The sequence below is a fragment of the Haematobia irritans genome, chromosome 4 (assembly GCF_050003625.1).
Source record: "Haematobia irritans isolate KBUSLIRL chromosome 4, ASM5000362v1, whole genome shotgun sequence".
NCBI classification, from domain to species: Eukaryota; Metazoa; Arthropoda; class Insecta; order Diptera; family Muscidae; genus Haematobia; species Haematobia irritans.
In genome coordinates, this window is record NC_134400.1 from 175055026 (window position 1) to 175077555 (window position 22530).

Sequence of the window (22530 nt, forward strand, 5' to 3'; positions counted from 1 at the left end):
CCAGATTTGACCTCCGGTGCCTTTTGGAGAAACAAAATTCATTCGATCTGGTTGAAATAGTATATGATATTTAACAGCCATTCCAAAAGTGGTCCATATCAGTCCATAATCATATATAGCCCCCATATAAACCTATCCGAGATTTGGTTTTGGAGCCTCTTGGAGGAGCAAATTTCATCCGAGTCAGTTAAAATTTGGTACATTGTGCTAGTATATGGCCGCTCACAACCATACCTAACTAGCTCCATATCGGTCTATAGTTATATATATAGCCCTCAGATAAATCGATCCCCAATCACACAAAAAATGGTCCTTATCAAGTTCATAATTGTATATAGCCCCCATATAAGCGACCCCCATATTTCAATTCTGACTCTCTACCACGTATAGACCAACTCACAATTTAGAAAACGATGTTAAGAAGTTTTAAGATAACACAACCCAAGTAATTCGATTGTGGATGACAGTCTTTCGTAGAAGTTTCTACGCAATCCATGGTGGAGGGTACATAAGATTCGGCCTGGCCGAACTTACGGCCGTATATACTTGTTTTAATTTATTTATTTGTAAAAATATCACATATTTTCTTAATTCGCATCCAAAAAAAAGTGAATTCACATCACACCTTAACAAGTGATGCAAATTCAGTGCAACGGCTAATGAAATGGTGGACATCCGTCCTATGACAAGCCCATGTTAAATACATCGCTTTTGCGCCAATTTTGCACCACTTTCGGATTCGAAAAGAACATTTTCACTAATTTTTTTGGCGACGCTTTTTTTACTGGGTTATAGCGATAATTGATGACAATAACAGCTACGCAGCTCACTAATTTTTTTGGCGACGCTTTTTTTACTGGGTTATAGCGATAATTGATGACAATAACAGCTACGCAGCCCAGTGTTGGCTTACAGACTGTATGGTCCGCGGTTCGATTCTCCGTTCAGGCGAAATATAAAATTGAAGAAATTTTTAAAATCGAATAATTTCTTCTCATTTGTTTGTATTACAGAAAAAGGTGCTAAAAACTAAAAAAAAAAAACTTGTGAAAATGAGAAAGATGTGAGGGAGGATGCAATTTGCCAGAAAAGAAAATTTTTTTTGAGTTAGTGTATATATCAACGTTTATCTCAAAAAAGTGTATACTTTTCTTCCAAACAAATGGAAAACGATATTGGTTTGTCTAACATTTCGTTTAGGAGGAAATATTTTTTTTTCGTTCAGATTTAATTTCTAGAGCACTTTTAAGAACAACACTTCCATATTAATTTAAATTTTTTATAAATATATTTATGAACTACAAACAATATTAAACAAAGTTATGCTTTTATGCTTCATAATAACAATGACTATTCCTAAAGAAACTAATGACATCTACTACGTAGTATAAACTAACTTAACTATGACAGTATGATGGTAGAAGTTTGGAAAAGATGTTTCAATTTTAGGTGGGGTTGGTATGGAACGCATTGCAGCATGTGTTAATTTAGCCAAAGATTCGAGCAGGTACTGCTGCCACTGGAGCAACAGGTGCTACAGGTCTTGCCACAGCAACAGGTACAGGACCACGTTGTACCACAGCATTGAAGCCATTGATGGGATCGGCTGTATAGAATACTGTACGCAAGGAACCATCGGCATCAACAACTGAATAGGAACCTTTGACTACATCACCATCTCTAACTTCTTGCTGGCTTTTGCTGTCACCGGTCAAGGCATCTTGCACGTTGTAGGCAAAAGCATACTGGGGATGAGGATCAACTTCTGTATGGAGAGTAGCTACAGGTGCAGGAGCTACGGCTACTGGTGCTGCAGTTCTCAGAAGTGCACATTCCATGACAGCAACCAAAGCCAAGCAGATGAAAGTAATCTAAAATCAATAAAGAAATATAAAAAAAAATTAGAGAAATTTAATTTATAATTTCCGTCAAAATGTATTAAACACGGAACAAAAAATGTATTTTAGTGATGCTTATCCTCCACACCAAAAACACAGTCACTCCTATTATAAAGTAATTATATATACACTGAACAAAATATGTACCTAATAAGAAGGATTGTATAAACTAAATTTTACTCTAAGTCTTATTTTGAGGACTTTGCAACTTTATTTTTTGTTTTAAGTAACTTGTAGTGTGCCCATCACCATTTATGGGCACACTACAAACTGTTATAGTTTCGGACTCGGTTCAGATAGATTTGCAAGAATTATGGCCTTCAAAACCATCATATATTTTCAAGGTAGTTTGACCCACTCCCGACGGAGAGCCATCTTAAATGATTTACGCTTTGTTACGTTTCAGTACCAACACTTCAAAATGCCTCAGCGCAGCAGTTCAACGGATTGAGGTCCGGAAAATTTTAAGTCATTCTGGGCAGACGTGTGCTGAGTCCTGTTGGAGTGTCCTTGGCCGCAATGTTTTTCTGCCCAAGGCTTCAATACTTCCTTTAGGACATTTTCCCGATAATATTCAGCATTAATTTTGATTCCCGCAATGTTGATTAATTTTGATTGGCCGCAATGTTTTTCTGTCCCAGGCTTCAATACTTCCTTTAGGACATTTTCCCGATAATATTCAGCATTAATTTTGATATGAATATGAGCGGGAATGACCATCGGCGGCGCTAGAGTTTTGTTGTAAATTTGCACCTGCCCTCTTTGGCATGTCGACCCAGTCATTTTGTTTCTTCAAAAACTGCACAATTTGGAATGACTTCTCATCAGAGAAAACCAAATTCGGAACCACTGGTTTACCAGTGAAATATAAAGCAATCGCAATATCACGCTTGAATTCCCTTTATATCGGAATGTAATACATATATCAAAATCGAATGAATCCAAGACATGTCGTAAGTTATAAATTTTCCCCGTCAATGACAAAATCACGTTAAAATGACCGGTCCATACGTTTTGACTAGAACTGGGATTGGTTTCATAAACACCAGAGACTAGTCCTGTACAGCCCTGGCCTCAAAAAAAAAATTTACTTGGATCCAAAGATTTGACCTTCTCTTAAGGATTTTGGTATTGGTTCTGAGCCAAGTACCAGAAGAGACTGAGACCTACACTGAAAAAAAATATTCACGCACCGAAAAAAAGTAAACTGTTTTATAGGAAGAATGAACTACCTCGCAAGAAAATTGAACTAAATTTTACTCCACATTTTGAGATTTCCACAAAGCGTTGTTAAAACCAGGAAAATTTAATGCCATTTTGTACTTTTTAACTGCAGTTCACGACATTACATCCTCTCATAGAAGAAGAAATTAACTAAAAGTAAAAAAGAAAATCATTGGTGCCAAATCATGACCATTTTAATCGCACACAAAAATTTTTTTCTGATTCAATCACCAAATTAATTGATCCAATTAATTTTTTAATTGAAATGTCTTCAATCACGAAAATGATAGTATCAATCACAGTTTTAATTGGGCATAGAAAAAAATTCTTGATTAAAAAATTAATTGATTTTTTCAGCAAATTTCAATTAATTTTTTAATTGATTCAATTAAAAATTTAATTGATGTTGATTGCAAAACTCAATTAATTTATTAATTAAAAAAGGTAACTATTTTTAATTACTTTCTGAATTGGCTTAGAGTTTTTATTTGGATTAACAAATGATTGTTTGAAATACATTTTTAATTAAAAATTTAAAAAAATCAGCACATTTTTATACCCACCACCATAGAATGGTGACGGGGTATAATAAGTTTGTCATTCCGTTTGTAACGCATCGAAATATCGATTTCCGACTATATAAAGTATATATATTCTTGATCAGGGAGAAATTCTAAGACGATATAAGCATGTCCGTCTGTCCGTCTGTCTGTCTGTCTGGCTGTCTGTTGTAATCACGCTACAGCATTCAATAATGGAGCTATCGTCCTGAAATTTGGCACAGAATCGTCTTTTGTCTGCGCGCAGGTCAAGTTCGAAGATGGGCTATATCGGGCCATGTTTTGGTATAGCCCCCATATAAACCGACCTCCCGATTTGGGGTCTTTCGCTTATAGAAACCGTAGTTTTCATCCAATTTGCGCGAAATTGAAAATCTAGAGATATTTTGTGACCTTGAAGAGGTGTGCCAAAAATGGTGAGTGTCGGTCCATGTTTTGGTATAGCCCCCATATAAACCGACCTCCCGATTTTACTTCTTGGGCTTATAGAAACCGTAGTTTTTATCCAATTTGCCTGAAATTGGAAATCTAGAGGTGTTTTTGGGCCATAAAGAGGTGTGCCGAAAACGGTTAGTATCGGTCGGTATTTTAGTATAGCCCCCATAAGAACGATTTCCCGATTTAACTCCTTAGGTTTCTAGAAACCGTAGTTTTTATCCGATTTGCCTGAAATTGTAAATATTCTCGTATTTAAGGCTCACAAAAACGTGTATCGGATTAAGTTTTTATCGGTCCATTTGGTAATGCCTCCATATAGACCAATTTCACTTCTTGTGAGTATAGAAGGCGCACTGATCATGAAAATTGCTTGAAACTCAATGTAAAATTTCCAGATTTTATTTTTCGGGTGAAAATCTACATATTTAAAATTTCAAATCAAGACGTTATTTTATAATTTTCTTGCACACTTACAAGAGATGTTAATGATTCCTCTAAAACTCAAACAAAAATGGTTCTTATAAATCCAGAATCTGATATAGTCCTCATAGGTGAAATCTTTAAATGTATCTTCGGGAAGTGTCCTCAAGTCCTCAAGCCCTCCTGAAATTTCAAAGGAAATCCTAATATTTGGTTCATGGTGGTGGGTATTTAAGATTCGGCCCGGCCGAACTTACTGCTGTATATACTTGTTTTAACTGAATTAGTCTTCCGAATTTGATTAAAAAGTTAATTGTATCAATTAATTTTTTAATTAAAAATTTTTAAATTTTCAATCATTGACTTAATTAACTTAATGTTTCTATCATGATTAAACAGTTAATTGTATCAATTAATTTATTAATTGAAAACATTTTCACCTTCAATTAACTTTTTAATTGGAAATATTTTGGTGATATTTTTTTCTGTGCGTACAGTAGTTTATTCTTACTATTTTTGGGAATCGTACGAAAATCTTCGTTTGCTTTAGTTCATATTGAACTTATGTATGCGCTCATTGAACTTTATACCCACATTAAGTTCATAAAATTTTTGAGGCATACTTAAAAAAAGTAAAATTTCATTAAGTTGTGGAAAATTTCCGAAAAAATAATAAAATTTAACTTCTAGCAAATTATTTTTTTCCAAAATAAAATAAGTTTAATTACGGAAATTTTTTTCTGTGCGTGATATTAACAATTACCCAACCTCAATTTTAGGATACGCAATTTACACACTATTAAGGACAAATTTCTTTAAAATAATAAAATTTTAATTAAATGAGAGTTTATAATTTTTGCTTCAACAATTTTATAATATTTAGGACACAAATTTTGTAAATTTTTATCCCTCCGTTAAAGTTGCATGTCTTTGAACTAAGGCAAATTTTCCTTAAAGTAAAGAAACACATTTTTGATTTAAAGAAATCGTCCTTAAATTAACTGAAATTTTGAATCTTATATAGCATTGTAGCTATACGTGCCAAATTTAGTTGAAATCTGTTCAGAGTTAGATATATCTCCCGTATATAGCTTTCGCCCGATTTACACTAATATGACCACAGAGGCCAATTTTTAACTCCGATTTAGTTGAAATTTTGCACAGGGAGTAGAATGTTTTTCTGATTTCGACAAAAATGGTCAAAATACCAACATTTTCTTTGTAAAATCGCCACTGCTTAGTCGAAAAGTATAGCCCCAACACATTTGACGGATGTGATATGGTATCGAAAATAGAGATCTACATAGTGGTGCAGACGGGTCGACAGGTGGCGACACTCTGACAAGTCGAACTTTTTCTAAGGTAACGACATCAAAAGGAGGTAATCCCTCGCGAAAGAGATTCAAGGAACGCAGAAATGCTTTGTTTATCCTAAAGAAGTTAGGATCAGTCGACCCAAGCACGCTGTCGGCTAAACAAAGCGATTCCTTAAAATGGGCTCAAGGAATTCTTGAGACTGGAAAAAGGGAACGATCGCCGGATGAGCTGCCATCCTCCAAAAGGGATCAAAGATCGTTTGCCTCAGTTGCTAAAGATAGCCTTGTGATGGCTATCATTAATAAAGGAGCATTGGACGGTATGATTCCAAAGCAGAAATGGGGGGAAATTGAGAATGCTCTGTCTGTCGTCTACTCACAGGTGCTGGAAAAGTTTCCCGGCCCAGATCCTCGACACCAAGAGGCTGGTTGGTATCAAGGACGATTTAAGCTAGTCGCATTTGAGGACCAGAGGTCTATAGAATGTTTTAAAGCTGCTCTGATACTAATTGGTGAAGTTTGGGAAGGAGCTGCTCTAGAGTTAGTCGAGAAGAAAGACATACCGGCTAGACCTAGAGCACATGCCTGGATACCTGCAAACCCTTCTGACCCTGAATCTATTTTAAATAGACTGAAACGATGCAATCCAGATCTTCCAACAGCTGATTGGAAGGTTGGCCGTTTGGATGAAGTGGATGGACCAAGACGGCATGCAGTGTTTATATTGAACACTCAGTCTTTGCCACATCTGGCAAAGTCCCAGGGCCGTGTATGTTATGGCTTTCATTATATCCAAATGAAGGTGTATAAAAACGATCAGCTAAAGGATTCAGAAATGGACAAGCCTCTGTCTGAATCAGAAGTAAGCGGATCCTCTTGCGAAGTCGAGGGAGATACCAAAGTTGAAGACATGGATAGATACCGTATGCGTGAGGAGGCTTCTATTGCCTCAGAACTCACCAAAGTCGAACCTATGGTTATTGCGAGAGTCACCGATATCTCTGAAGAGGACATTCTTGATGACTCGATTGAAGCGGCTGATGTGACGGTTGTTGAAAATCTCGATGGTCCTTCGGATCCTCCAGATAAATCTGCATGTGCTGCCTTAAAAGTTCTCCTGATGAAAGGGGACATAGACATAGTTCTTATTCAAGAACCATATGTTTATAGAAACAAAATATGTGAATTAAGTACTCCGGGGTTCAAACTATTGCAGTATACTGGTAATGATGTAATTCGAGCCTGTATAATTGCTAAAAACGAGCTTAACTTGTTTCTGCTTCCTTCAATGTGCAATGCAGACACTGTCGTTGCCAATTTAGAAATAGCCAAATGCAAATATTGGGTATCTTCGGTCTATATGGGACATGACAGGGAGATGCCTCCATGTGCCGTTAAGACCTTAGTTGAGGAGTCACTGAAAACAAAGACGAAACTCATTATGGGATGCGATGCGAATGCGCATCATAGTATATGGGGAAGTAGTGATACTAATGCAAGGGGAGAGTCGCTAATAGAGTTTATTTTGCGTACTAATCTGGTAGTTTGCAACAAGGGAGATGCCCCAACCTTTGTCACTAAAAACAGGCAAGAGGTTTTGGACATCACCTTGGCCTCGCAAGAACTGAATGAAATGATATCTGAGTGGCATGTTTTAAGTCAACACAGCTTCTCAGATCATCGCTACATCAGTTTCAAATTTGATGTTCATATCACCAAGACCATATTTTCGCCAAATGTTAGGAAAGCTGACTGGAATAGGTATAGGGAATCGTTCAATATGAGGATACCGGAAATAACAGAGACAAATATGAGAAATGTGCAAGATATCGAACACGCAGTGGAGCGGATTACTAAGGCCTTCAACATCTCACTGAAAGCTGCATGCCCTAGAGGAAAGCCAAGGGGGAAACATCGACCACCATGGTGGTCTACGGAATTAAGTAATATGAGGAAATCCTGCAGGAAGCTCTTTAACAAGGCAAAGTCCACCAGAGCCCCTGAGGACTGGGACGCTTACAAGAGGAATCTGAGAGGATACAAGCGAGAACTGAGAAAGGCTCAGCATAACTCTTGGAATGACTACTGCAGCAGTATTGAGAATACGTCCGAGGCTTCCAGACTACGGAAGGTTCTAGCATCCACCAACTCCGCTCCAGGTTTCATTAAAACATCGGAGGGAAATTGGACAACGTCCAGTGAGGAGACGCTGGAGGTACTATTGGACACACATTTTCCTGGAAATCAGACGGTTGAACCATGTACTGGCGGTGCCACAGTTGCTCAGCGGTCGTTTCCTGTCGAGGAAATTGTATCGGAAACTAGAATAAGATGGGCGCTAAATAGCTTTGGACCATTCAAATCCCCCGGACCTGATGGAATTACTCCGGCGGAGTTACAAGCTGTAACTGACAAAATTATCCCCTGGTTGTCAGTGATATATAAAGGATGTATCAACTTATCATATATCCCAGGAAAGTGGAGGGAATCAAAAGTCGTTTTCATACCTAAAGCGGGAAAAGCCTCTCACTCGAGGGCGAAGGATTTCCGACCAATCAGCTTATCCTCATTCCTACTTAAGACTCTGGAGAGGATGATAGATATTTATCTTAGAACTAGCATCGATTCAAGGTTGTTCTCGAAAGGACAGCATGCATACTCGAAGGGCAGGTCTACTGAGACCGCACTACATGAACTAGTCAGCTTTATTGAAAGCTCACTATCTGTCAAAGAATACACAATCGTGGCGTTTCTAGACATCGAAGGGGCGTTCAATAATGTCCATCCGAGCTCGATATTAAATGGACTGACAACTCTGAATGTTGATCCATGTATACTCAGGCTGTTAGACGAACTGCTAATGAAGAGACGTATTTCAGCCACACTAGGACAAGCAAACATACAAAGGTATGTGAACAGAGGCACTCCCCAAGGAGGAGTTCTATCACCTCTTCTTTGGAATGTTGCTATAAATAGCCTTCTGGTTACTCTAGAAAAAGAAAGGATAAAAGTGGTGGCATACGCAGATGATGTGGCTCTGGCAGTCAGGGGAAAATTCCCATCCACAATCAGAGATATTATTCAGAGGGCCCTCCGGATGACTGAGAAATGGGCGAAAGACAATGGTCTTGGGGTAAATCCTGCAAAGACAGAATTAGTCATGTACTGCAACGATCGCAAAACTCCCACGGTTAGGCCTATTTCCTTAGGGGGTATTGAAATTCCCTTTGGTGAATTTGCAAAATACCTTGGCGTTATTTTGGACAGGAAGCTGAACTTTAAGCTTAATATTGAAGAAAGGGCGAGAAAGGCAACTGTAGCTTTGTACTCGTGCAAAAAGGCAATAGGAAAAAAGTGGGGACTGAAACCAAAAATTGTGCATTGGCTATACACGGCAGTGGTTAGACCTATAATGCTATATGGTGTTGTAGTCTGGTGGCCGGCACTTCAGAAACCGACTTGTTTAGATAAAGTTCAGCGTATGGCGTGTTTGTGTATTTCAGGCGCATTCAGCAAGACAGGAACAAATTCCCTTAATGTCGTGCTGCATCTATTGCCTTTAGACATTTTGGCCAAACAGTCAGCTGCAACAACGGCTGTGCGGTTGCGCGAGCTATCGCTGTGGTCGGAAAAAGGTTACGGTCACAGTTCTGTCCTCAAAATAATGCCAGATGTGCCTAACGTAGTGGATTACACTTTGGCGAGTCCACTTTTCGACAAAAAGTTTGAGACTCTAATCCCCAACAGTGAGGCGTGGTGCACACAGACCCCGGGGAATAAAGAATATATAGATTTCTACACTGATGGCTCCAAATTGGATGGACAAGTGGGGTTCGGAGTATATTCTAATGATCTGGAACTTCGAATAGCGAAAAGATTACCTAATCACTGTAGTGTTTTTCAGGCTGAAATATTAGCAATAAGAGAGGTGGCGAATTGGCTGAGAAGTAATGTTCCAAAAAATGTGGGCATTAATATATACTCAGACAGTCAACCTGCAATAAAATCCTTGGACTCTGTGTTCCTCAACTCGAAAACGGCCATCGACTGCCGCAAATCTCTCAATGAGATGGCTGAGCAGTACAATATTCACCTAATATGGGTGCCTGGCCATAGGAACATACCGGGGAACTGCGAAGCGGATGAGTTGGCAAGGCTAGGGACTACCTTACATATTCCAGGGGAACTAGAATTTGTTGGTATGCCCCTAGCTACCTGCAAGCTCATGCTGCGTGAGAAGGCTGTTATGATGGCAAATGTTCGATGGGAGAATTGCAAGGGTTGTAACGACACCAAGCAAATATGGCCCCATTTCAACTTAAACCGCACACTAGATATGCTAATGTTCTCGAGACGTCAGATATCACTCCTGATATCTGCTATAACGGGTCGCTGCCTGATAGGCGATTTTGCAAAAACTATTGGCGCGAAGTATAATGACTATTGTATGAGCTGTCATGATGCGGAGGAAAAAGAATCAATTAAACACCTCTTGTGTGAGTGTCCTGCATTTTGTGTAAAGCGCAAGCAACTTTTAGGAGCATATAGCTTCAGATTACTGGCGGATCTGGAAAACGTTAACTTAAGCAGTCTGCTACTGTTTTTGGAACAATCTGGTTGGTTCAACAAAGAAAAATAATCAAGAAGGTACAGCGGTTAAAACTAGAAGTGCCCATATGTAATAGGTACTTTTAGTTAATGTGGTATCACAATGGACTGAATAGTCTAAGTGAGCCTGAATCTTAATCGGGCTGCCACTTTAACCTAACCTAACCTAACCTAGTGGTGCAGGGTATAATATAGTCGGCCCCGCCCGACTTTAGACTTTCCTTACTTGTTCTTGTTTAGTTTTCTTGCTTTTGTGTCGTTAACGTTGAACATTTAATCAGCTGACAAAAAAAAAATTGGGGCATTAGAGGGTTAAATTAACTGAAATATTGAATCTTTTCATTTAAGATAAAAACGCTTCCAATATATAGTTTAAGACTTATTTTAAGAAAAGATTAAGAAAATATTTTTTACTTCGAAGTACCCGTTATAATTTAGATTTTGAAATTAGCACTTGCTTGTACGTGAATAGCTTTATTAATATACCGGAAAAATAGAATGAAAATTCGATAAATGAGATCCCTATCCTAATTTTAATTATATAGATCCTAGATTTAAAGCCAGATAAAGCCTTATCTTAAAGAACGCGCATCTTTGGCTCGGAATCAATACCAAAATCCTTAAAGGAAGGTCAACATCTTTGGATCCAAGTAAACTTTTTTGTTGAGTGCACTCAAAAAAAAAAAAAAAACTAAATTTGAGGATGAGCAATTTACAAAGTATTAAGGACAAATTTCTTTAAAATATGAAATGAAATTTTAATTAAAATAAAATTTATAATCTTTGCTTCAAAAAATTTGTGCACTAAATTTAGGACACCAATTTTGTAAATTTGCATCCCACCGTTAAAGTCGCATGTCTTTGAACTAACTGAAATTTTGAATCTTTTCATTTAAGATAAAAACGCTTCAAACATAGGCTAAGAATTATTTTGAGGATTTAGCATCTTTGGTTTAAAGTTTTTTTTTTTTTTTTTTTGAATTAAGAATACCTTCTATAATCTGAAGTATCTGTCATAATTTGGATTTTTAAACTGTCATTTGTTTATACGTGAATAGCTTTATTAATATACCGCGAAAAGAAAATGAAAATTCGATAAGTGAGATCTGTATCCTAATTTTAATTTTATTGATCCTAGATTTGAAACCAGATTAGTCACTATAAAATTACTTTATTTTAAAGAGGTCGCATCTTTTGCTCGGAATCAATACCAAAATCCTTATTGGAAGGTCAAAATTTTGGATCCGAGTAGATTTTTTTTTGAGTGTACTAAAACAATTGGCAAACGATTTCCCAGAAACGGCAACGATAGTCGAGTTAAGGGAAGTGCTGAAAAATGACAACTCAGTACAGTCGCAAAACAACATGAACGCAAGCGAACGAATGAAAAGAAAAGTATAAGAAACTGTTGGCGAAATTAAGAATCCTTGAATTAGAAAACGAAATAAATGAGATAGCAATGGAAAAGAATTCCAAAACAAAAAGCCTGTCCAATTACGAAAATGTCGACGGTGGCTCCCTTCCACCGTGATGCTGCAATGGTTAGCATGCCCGCCTTGCATACACAAGGTCGCAGCCATCTTCTCCCAAGATGGCTGCGATGATTTTATATCAAACGTAAACATTTTTGGGAAAATTTGTTTTTTAACAAGTAAGGAAAGTCTAAAGTCGGGCGGGGCCGACTATATTATGCCCTGCACCACTTTCACTCAAAAAAAAGTTTACTTGGATCCATAGATTTTGACCTTTCTGTAAGGATTTTGGTATTGATTCCGAGCCAAAGTTGCGGCTTCTTTAAAATAAAGACATTTTTACGGACCTTCCTGGCTTTAAATCTAGGATCGATAAAATTAAAATTGGATACAGATCTCATTCATCGAATTTTTATTCATGTACAAACAAATTCCACTTTCAAAATCCAAATTATGCCAAGTACTTCAAAGTAAAAACTGTTTTCTTAATGTTAAAAAACTTTAAACCAAAGATGCAAATCCTTAAAATAAGTCTTAGCCTATATTTGAAGCGTTTTTATTTTAAATTTAAAAATTCAATATGTCAGTTGAGTTAAAAACGATTTATTTAAATTAAAAATGTTTTTCTTTATTTTAAGGATCATTTGCCTTACTTCAAAGATCTACAACTTAAACAGAGGGACGCAAAATTTCAAGATTTGTGTCCTAAATTTAATGAAAAAATTTTTTGAAGCAAGGATTATAAACTTTCTTTTAATTAAAATAACATTATTTTAAATAATTTTGTCGTTAGCATTGCGTAAATTTCGAGTCCTAAAATTTAAGTTGCATAATCTTCTATATTAGGTCAATATTTTTTTCAGTGTTGCAGATCTAAATTTTCGATACCATATCACATCCGTCAAATGTGTTGGGGGCTATATATAAAGATTTGTCCCAAATACATACATTTAAATATCACTCGATCTGGACAGAATTTGATAGACTTCTACAAAATCTATAGACTCAAAATTTAATTCGGCTAATGCACTAGGGTGGAATACATTGTTAGTAAAAAAATATGGGAAACATTTAAATCTGAAGCAATTTTAAGGAAACTTCGCAAAAGTTTATTTGTAATTTATCGCTCGATATATATGTATTAGAAGTTTAGGAAAAATAGAGTCATTTTTACAACTTTTCGACTAAACAGTGGCGATTTTACATGGAAAATGTTGGTATTTTGACCATTTTTGTCGAAATTAGAAAAACATATATATGGGAGCTATATCTAAATCTGAACCGATTTCAACCAAATTTGGCACGCATAGCTACAATGCTAATTATACTCCCTGTGCAAAATTTCAACTAAATCGGAGCACAAAAATGGCCTCTGTGGTCATATGAGTGTAAATCGGGCGAAAGCTATATATGGGAGCTATATCTAAATATGAACCGATTTCAACCAAATTTGGCACGCATAGCTACAATGCTAATTATACTCCCTGTGGAAAATTTCAACTAAATCGGAGTTAAAAATTGGCCTCTGTGGTCATATGAGTGTAAATCGGGCGAACGATATATATAGGAGCTATATCTAAATCTGAACCGATTTCAATAAAATTTGGTACACTTGACTACACTACTAATTGTACTCCTAGTGCAAAATTTCAACCAAATTGGGGTAAAACACTGGCTTCTGGGACCGTATTAGTCCATATCGGGTGAAAGATATATATGGGAACTATATCTAAATCTGAATCGATTTCAATAAAATTTGGTACATTTGAATTTTAAGCAAATTAGGGTAAAACTCTGGCTTCTGGGACCATATAAGTCCATATCGGGCGAAATATATATATGGGAGCTATATCTAAATCTGAACCCATTTCTTCCAAAATCAATAGGGTTCTATTCTGAGCCAAAACACATACTTGAGCCAAATTTGATATGATCCGGGATTTTTGGCAAATTTTGTGAAAGATTCGATACACTTCCTGGAGACGAAATTCCGGGACAATCCAGGTGAATCCCGGCCATCTGGCAAGCCTATGTAACATAAGAATGTCCACAGTCACCTTCCGAGCAAGTTCCAGTGCACGTGGAACGAATTACAACCTGAAATTTTGTCAAAGATTCGGGACACTTCCTGCACACAAAAAATTTCACGAAAAAATTTTCAATTAAAATTTTAATTGAGTTTTAAAAAATATTCAATTAAAAATTTAATTGATTCAACAAATTTTTTAATTGAAACAAAAATCAATCACAAAAATAATAGTATCAATTATTTTTTTAATTGGATCAATTAACTTTTTAATTGACCTTCAATTAATTTTTTAATTGATACTATCATTTCTGTGATTGAAGACATTTCAATTAAAAATTAATTGGATCAATTAATTTCGTGATTGAATCAGAAAAAAAAATTTTTTTTGTGTGTGGAGACGAAATTCCGGCACAATCCAGACGAATCCCGGCCATCTGGCAAGCCTATGTAACATAAAAATGTTCACAGTCACCTTCCGAGCAAGCTCCAGTGCACATGGAACGAATTAAAACCTGACATCGACAACACTTCACATTTACTGTGGCCACTGCAAATTCGAGGCACAAATTTAAGTGTATGGTATATTCACTATTCATTTAAATGAAGTAAATAAGCATGACTAATAATTAGTACAAGAAGCTTCAGACCAGATACATAAATGGTTGGAGTAAATTTTTTTAAACGAAATTAATAAAATTTTCGTTTACTGGCGTCCAACGTGGGGTACGCAGTAACAACGATAAATCGTATGTGTAAAATAATATTAGCGTAATTCGTCCTGCACGGCAGTACGTCGCATTTTCGCAAAGCCACAAATCCGGAAGGAGCAGAAGGTGGACCTGCGGCAACAACGATAAATCGTGTGTGATAAAACTAAAATCCATAATTCGTCCTGCGCGTGGTGGCGAACCAACTCCGTAAAAAGTAGCGTAAGGGGCCTTAGTAGCTAATGCTAAAATTTAGGTTCCGTAATCTTTAGTACCACATAAATATATTTTCAGTTTGTGGTTAATCCATTTTCTATAGGGTAGTTATGTATTGTCGGTCTCCTCCCAAATGTTATTTTTCAATGGCGGATTCATTCTTCTACTGCTTCAACAATTTTTTATAATTAAATATTTTTACAGGCTCCACATTCAAATATATTCCTTAAGTCTTCATCCAAACAAGACCATAAAACATGTCTTCAAAAATGTATCACTAAAATCGTCGTTGGCCCATTCAATGGCGACAAAAAGTGAAGTTAATGGCTGCGAACAGCGTCACTAGGAATGCCGGTCTGTATCGATAAGAAACGATTGCAGAAAATATCGCGAAACCGATTACCAATTAGTGGCAACAGACTAAAAGCGATGGCGATGACGAGTTCAGGATACCACCATATGCACTATATAAAACTGTTTTTTTTTTTTTTTAATTTAAATGTTTATTAATTTTCCACTCTTTCCTTAAGAAGGATTCGATGTTTGCGACCCAGACACTCACCTTCAGGAAAGCCATTTTTACGTGAATTGATTTTTTTGTTTATTTATGTTTGTAGTTAAAACGATTAAGTGTTGATCACTTTAATTGCGATATTTGACTGATGAATTGCTTTGGACAGTATCAAGCTTTATAACGAAATCAAAAATGTTATCGGGAATATAGTGTCAACGACGTCAAATGGATTCTCTTTCCTCTGCGGCTTGAACAACCATTAACCACCCACCCAATTTTTATTACAAATTTCCCTAAAATGGTTGCATTTGGCCATGAGTATTCCCAAAAATGTGCCAAAAAAGCAAATTATATACAAGCATTGCATTCAATGGTTAAACGCTGTTACATAATAACCGTTAGCCAAGTATGTCACCAATGTGTATGGCCATCAGGAACACGCTTTAACCCGAAAACGTATGGTTTTAGTTCATTCATGTGTTATCATAGGCAATATATATATTTTTTTTTTTTGAACGTGCTGTTGTATTTATTGCCGCAACCTTTTGCAGCGATTAAATGCGTTTTTTAAGCTAAACCTGTGATAAGCTACACTGAGAGAAGAGTTTTCTTTTCGATGGGCCGGAATTTTAGACATATGAAATTTTCAAAAATATGTTCTTTACGGCCATAAAATTTCGTTGACTAACGTATCACTAACGGGGCTTAAAAAAAATGGGGGTTAAAGGCAAATAAAACAGATTAAAGTCAATCGTTACAGTGCACTATGGGGCCAATGCACTATGGGCTACATCATGATTTTGGCGGCAAAAAATGTTTCCCATCAAGTTAGCTTCACAAAATTTGATGAGTAGATTTGTAGTTATAAACAAGTATATACGGCCGTAAGTTCCGCCAGGCCGAATCCTATGTACCCTCCACCATAGATTGCTTAGAAACTTCATGGCTGAATAAGGAGGTTGAATCACGATAACAAAAACAACAAATTTCAATATGTTGTTTACAATTTTAAGAAGTCAAAATCAGCTGATAAAAGAATCGTATGGCATTGGTAAAAGTGGCAATTATTTATTCTTTCAATAGTCCTGAAAAAATAATTCAAATCCAGAGAAAAATAAAGGTTCAAATTTAATTGCGTCACCTATGAGTTGTTGTGAAGTGGATAATTCATCCGAGGAACGCCGATATGAGACCAAAGTTAATAATGGAAGTCAGTCAAATGGATATTCGCCATCTATTAACAAAAACAGTTTATGATGCAGTTTAAAAACTGATGTTCGTGGTATTTTGGGTCTGGAATATGTTATCAAGATACTCAAGTCATCTTTGAACAATTCTCCAGCTATGAATGCGCGAGTTTGTTTGAGATGCATTTGCTATGCAGTGTCATTTGGAGAGCTGCAATCACCATAAACATATGATTTTGACATCTTAAAATTTGGTCGAAATAAAAAAATTGTAATCATATGGCCCCATGATTTAACCTTCTTGTTCAGCCATGAGAAACTTCTACGAAAGACTGTCATTCACAATCGAATTAATTGGGTTGTGTTATTTTAAAACTTCTTAACATCGTTTTCTAAATTGTGAGTTAGTCCATTCGTGGTATATATTAGATAAAAAAGGTATATATAGGTAAGTCTACAAATAATTACGAATCGATATGGACTTTTACACGGTACGTGGGCTATATACAAATATGAACTTGATAACAGGTGGGCTGATAAGTCCCCGGTCTAACAAATAAAAACACATTTTTTTGTCAAAATTCGTTTTTATTATTCAACATAGTTCCCTTCAAGAGCGATGCAACGATTATGACGACCTTCCAATTTTTTGATACCATTTTGGTAGTACTCCTTCGGTTTTGCCTCAAAATAGGCCTCAGTTTCGGCGATCACCTCTTCATTGCAGTCAAATTTTTTCCTGCGAGCATCCTTTTGAGGTCTGAGAACAAGAAAAAGTCGCTGGGGCCAGATCTGAAGAATACGGTGGATGGGGAAGCAATTCGAAGCCCAATTCATGAATTTTTGCCATCGTTCTCAATGACTTGTGGCACGGTGCGTTGTCTTGGTGGAACAACACTTTCTTCTTCATATGGGGCCGTTTTGCCGCGATTTCGACCTTCAAACGCTCCAATAACCCCACATAATAGTCACTGTTGATGGTTTTTCCCTTCTCAAGATAATCGATAAAAATTATTCCATGCGCATCCCAATAAACAGAGGCCATTACTTTGCCAGCGGACTTTTGAGCCTTTCCACGCTTCGGAAACGGTTCACTGGTCGCTGTCCACTCAGCCGACTGTCGATTGGACTCAGGAGTGTAGTGATGGAGCCATGTTTTATCCATTGTCACATATCGACGGAAAAACTCGGGTGTATTACGAGTTAACAGCTGCAAACACCGCTCAGAATCATCAACACGTTGTTGTTTTTGGTCAAATGTGAGCTCGCGCGGCACCCATTTTGCACAGAATTTCCACATATCCAAATATTGATGAATGATATGACCAACACGTTCCTTTGATATCTTTAAGGCCTCTGCTATCTTGATCAACTTCATTTTACGGTCATTTGAAATCATTTTGTGGATTTTTTGATGTTTTCGTTGGTAACCACCTCTTTCGGGCGTGCACTGCGTTCACCGTCCTCCGTGCTCATTTCACCACGCTTGCATTTTGCATACCAATCAATTATTGTTGATTTCTCTGGGGCAGAGTCCGGAAACCCATTATCAAGCCAAGTTTTTGCTTCCACCGTATTTTTCCCCTTCGGAAAACAGTATTTATCAAAACACGAAATTCCTTTTTTTCATATTTTCACAATAAAAAAAGTTGCTTCACAAAAGACGCTCTATCTCACAAACTAATTGACTTACAGACGTCAAATTTTGACACGAATCATTTGAAGGTTGGTACTATATAAAAATAATATGCATTTAATACTAGCGACGCCGGGGACTTATCAGCCAACCTGTTCTTTTACAAATTTCTATCGAAAATAGCGGTAAGATTACATATATGATTGGATTCTTAACAAACAATCGAGTTCGCTAGTTCATTATTTTTTTTTAACCATAATATTATCAGTGTATACTTTTCCGCCTAAAAGTATGCATGAAGAATACTAAATTTCAAAGATTTTCAACTAAATGGAGACACACTTAATGTTAGACTAGTTAAGATCTAAATTAAATAATATATACAGTGCCACACAAAAGTATTGGCACAGCATCCTAAACCACATAGTGCTCAGGGTATCTACGAAAAAAAGGCCTACCAGAAATATTGATTTTAACCTTCATAAAATATATACCGATCGACTCAGAACCACCTCCTGAGTCGGTTTAGCCCTTGGTGTCCGTCCGCCTGACCCCGTATTTGTTGTTTGCAGGATTCAGGCCACTATTATTAACTGATTTTGATGAAACTTGGTACAGTGATGACGGAAGAATGAGAGAATATAAGTACAAAAAAAAATTGGTCCATTCATTGTCTAGACTGCTTGATGCTGTTATCAAAAAAAAAGGAATGCCCAGAAAGTACTAAATGTTAAAAAAAAAACTAATTTAGAACTAGCTGTGCCAATACTTTTGTTCCTCAAAAAATGTCCCTCTTTTTAATTTTTTATAATTTAAATATTGAAAAAAAACAAAACTTTTTCTAAAATAAAATGTGATCTAGATTCTTAATGCAGTTACAGTCCAAATTAAGATATTTTTTTAATTTAAAATGGCTTAATATCACTTAAAATGGGGTTTTAAACAAAATTGTTTGATGTGTCAATACTTATGTGCGTCACTGTATATTTCACCATTCTATATAATACAGCGCTATAAATGCGTTTAATAGTTGAATTTTCATTATGAAAAAGTGTGCCACTATTTGTGCCACTTTTTTTAAGTTAGTGTGCTGCCTTTGACGGCTTTTGCCACTTTCTAGGAATTCTTAACGGTAACGCTGCTTGGGAGTGTATCTGTCATCAAATCTTCCTGGAATTCTATACGTTTCCATGTAACCGCTACACCGAAGAGTTCTCAAAGGAAAAAATAACTTAAGGGCGTATTTACTTGTTTTTCATAAAAACAACAAAAAATCTAAAATTTGTAAAGAATTCTAATTTATGTTGGAAATTGCAGTTTCAATTGAGAATGACTCCCAATTTGGAGACAAGAGCTCGAAAAATACTGGCAACACTAGTCGTAAGATTTATCCGAACATTTAATAGGCATCTTTACTCATTTCCCATTTTCTATTAAATAAAACACAAATATTTCAATTATTTTTGTACTGAATCTTTTATTCAGTAAATGCACACGACAAATCTCTGGAGAGTCTATCTACTAGAAATTCACGAGTCAATTACATGCTAAAAACACACAATTACTATTGCTATACATTTCCATACATACCATGTACATACTTGGATTTGTCTATGTATATGTTTACAAATAAACAAAGTTATATGAATTTTGTTTTTTTTTTTGCGCGTTACTGTGCGTACGTACTAATGGATACATGGCGGTCAATGGTGATGATGATGATAATAAATACACATACACATCTATGGTATATACATATATACAATATTAACAATAATAGCGAGAGCAGAAAGAATCAAATAATCACACCAATAGATCATGTCTTCATCTGTGATGTAAGACACTCAATGTCGTTGGCGTGGATGAAATGAAACACGAACCATTGGTGAGACTACGCAAGCGTAATAGAATAGAGCTCTTCAGTGTAAAAGTAGACGGCTAAACAAAATCGCTAAACATGAAATTGGGTGAGATACGTATACGTTACCATAGCAGCATTCATACTAATCGTCCAAATGACTATGTAGTGGACTAAAAGAAAACAGCTGATATGGCAATGCTACGATTAGCTACATGCATTAACAGTGACTAAGCTCATTGAGATAAAAAAAAAACAACACTGGTATTGGAAGAGCGAGAGTTCTCACCGTCACTTAAAACCAATTAAGCATTAACCATGTGTGTGAGAGTGAGTGAGAGATGAGCCTAACAAAAGCAAATAAGTTAAGATATACAAAAAATAACACTTATGAATGTACAATGACAAGCTGAAATTGCCCCCGCCCGGGGAGCATTCCAACTTTGGAGAGAAAATCACATCGGGTCCAGAATACGAAAGCTTTTTGCATGGTCGCGTCTTTGTCATATTGTTTAGATGGGGTTCCATGATTCACTAGAATTTCCTACTAGAGAGGTAGTAACTCATCACCAACTTTAATGATGATAACCACCATGACCATAGGCAAAAGCAGGAGCTGCATAAGCTACTTTGGCAACGGCGGGAGCTGCAACGGCAACCTTGGCAATGGCAGGAGCTGCAGCAACTGCTACAACAGGTTTGGCAATAACAGCACCACCAGATTTCTCCACCACAGCATTAAAACCATTAATGTGATCAGCCGTATAGGTAACCTGAGTGAAAAGTCATTGCATCAAATAAACGCCACTTGAGATAAAATTTAAGTTTTTACCACCCACCTTACGAATGGAACCATCTGCCTCGGTTAGTGAATAACTGCCATGGACCACACCATTAACCAAGGATTCATGGGCAGACTTGGAATCGCCAGTGGATTGATCGGAAACACCATAGGAGAAGCTATACTGGGGATTGGGATCAAAAGGCTCGGGTTCAATGGTCTTAACAATGGCGGGTGCTGCGGCAACGGCAACTTTAGCGGGTGCTGCAGCAACGGCAACTTTAGCGGGTGCTGCATATGTAATGGCAGGGGCAGCATAAGAGACAGCAGGTGCAGCATAAGAGACAGCAGGTGCAGCATAAGAGACAGCAGGTGCGGCATAAGAAATAGCTGGAGCGGCAGCAACGGCCACCTTAGCGGGTGCAGCAGCATATGTTACAGCAGGTGCAGCTGCATACGAAATGGCTGGAGCCGCATATGAAATCGCTGGACCATGACCATAGCCATGGCCAATGGGCACAGAAATGGCCACCGACAAGGATACGCTGAGCAGTAAAATTACCTGGCCAAAAGGATATCATTAGACTCTATCCATCCTCAGTATCCTCCTACTTACCTTTGTGAACATGTCTTGTGGGTTTTTTTTTTGGTATTTCGAGTTTATTGATGCAAGCTTCAATTCTCGGAGCTCTAGCTGTTTCTTGCTTGTTTTTGACGACTTGCTGTTTGCTAGCAAATATCTAACTTCTGTTTGAGATACATTCTGAAAGAAGTTTCCACTTTTATATGCCGGGGAATATGAGCGACGATTCCATGGCCTCATGTCCATCTGTACCAATCTGTTGCATGCATGCACACATAGCCGAAGACGCACACATCAAAACGATCATCAATCTACGCACACACACACGAATAGACATATCTTGCGATTGTATTGGCCTTCTCAGACGCAGACTTAAGTTTTTCTTCATCGATTTGGTGGACAAGAATTAACCATGAGCCGGGCAAACCAACAACTCGTTGACTTTCCGCCTAAATTTAATCATTTAAAGATCTGGTTTTGTCTTTTTTTCCTCAAAATGCGGATGATTTCTTCATCGATCTCTGTGGTGATCGTTGCTTTGATTTGGTAGTGAGCTATTCGCTAGCACTATTTTTGCTGTTTTTATTTTATCCAAATCTGGTGTTTCTCTTTTTTAGATCATTTTGACCAAAACCTAAGCCTGTTAGCCAAAGAAAAACACACATGTGTGAACTGATTTTGGTTTTCCCCTAAAAACATTTAATTTTTTTCCACATTGCAAAATCATACCTATGTCACATAACTCATAATTTGGACCTACTGGGGAAAATAAAATAGAAAAGGTTCCCAGCACCCCGAAATCACCAGCACCCCGGTTCACAAATTAACAAATCCTTTAAGGACCCAAATTTGTGCAGAGAGAAAGTTGATTGTTAATAGTGTGTTTTGGGTAGAATTTGCATTTATTCCCATGAATCCTTCGAGCCGCTATCGAAATACTCAACTTATTGTCATAGGGTGACTTTTATGTAATGCTACAAAGTAATGCAATATATATTTATCCCTGTTTTTTAATTTTATTGTTCAAAAGAAAAACGAGTGAGTAAAGTAGAAAGTCGGGCGAGGCCGACTATATCATACGGT

The 22530-nt window shown here is 37.0% G+C and overlaps 2 protein-coding genes across 4 annotated transcripts in view; one reads left to right on the top strand and one right to left on the bottom strand.

The window, feature by feature from the left end:
- LOC142237241 (neurobeachin-like protein 1) overlaps positions 1-22530 on the top strand; it is a 272260-nt gene that overhangs the window by 166041 nt on the left and 83689 nt on the right. The window lies entirely within an intron of this gene.
- Positions 1266-21637, bottom strand: LOC142233393 (uncharacterized). Its single transcript, XM_075304292.1, has 4 exons — positions 21481-21637; positions 20923-21426; positions 20662-20856; positions 1266-1871 (listed from the first exon to the last, which is right to left on the bottom strand). Exons 1-4 carry the CDS (start codon positions 21490-21492, stop codon positions 1488-1490), a joined length of 1095 nt encoding a protein of 364 aa, XP_075160407.1. The 5' UTR covers positions 21493-21637; the 3' UTR covers positions 1266-1487.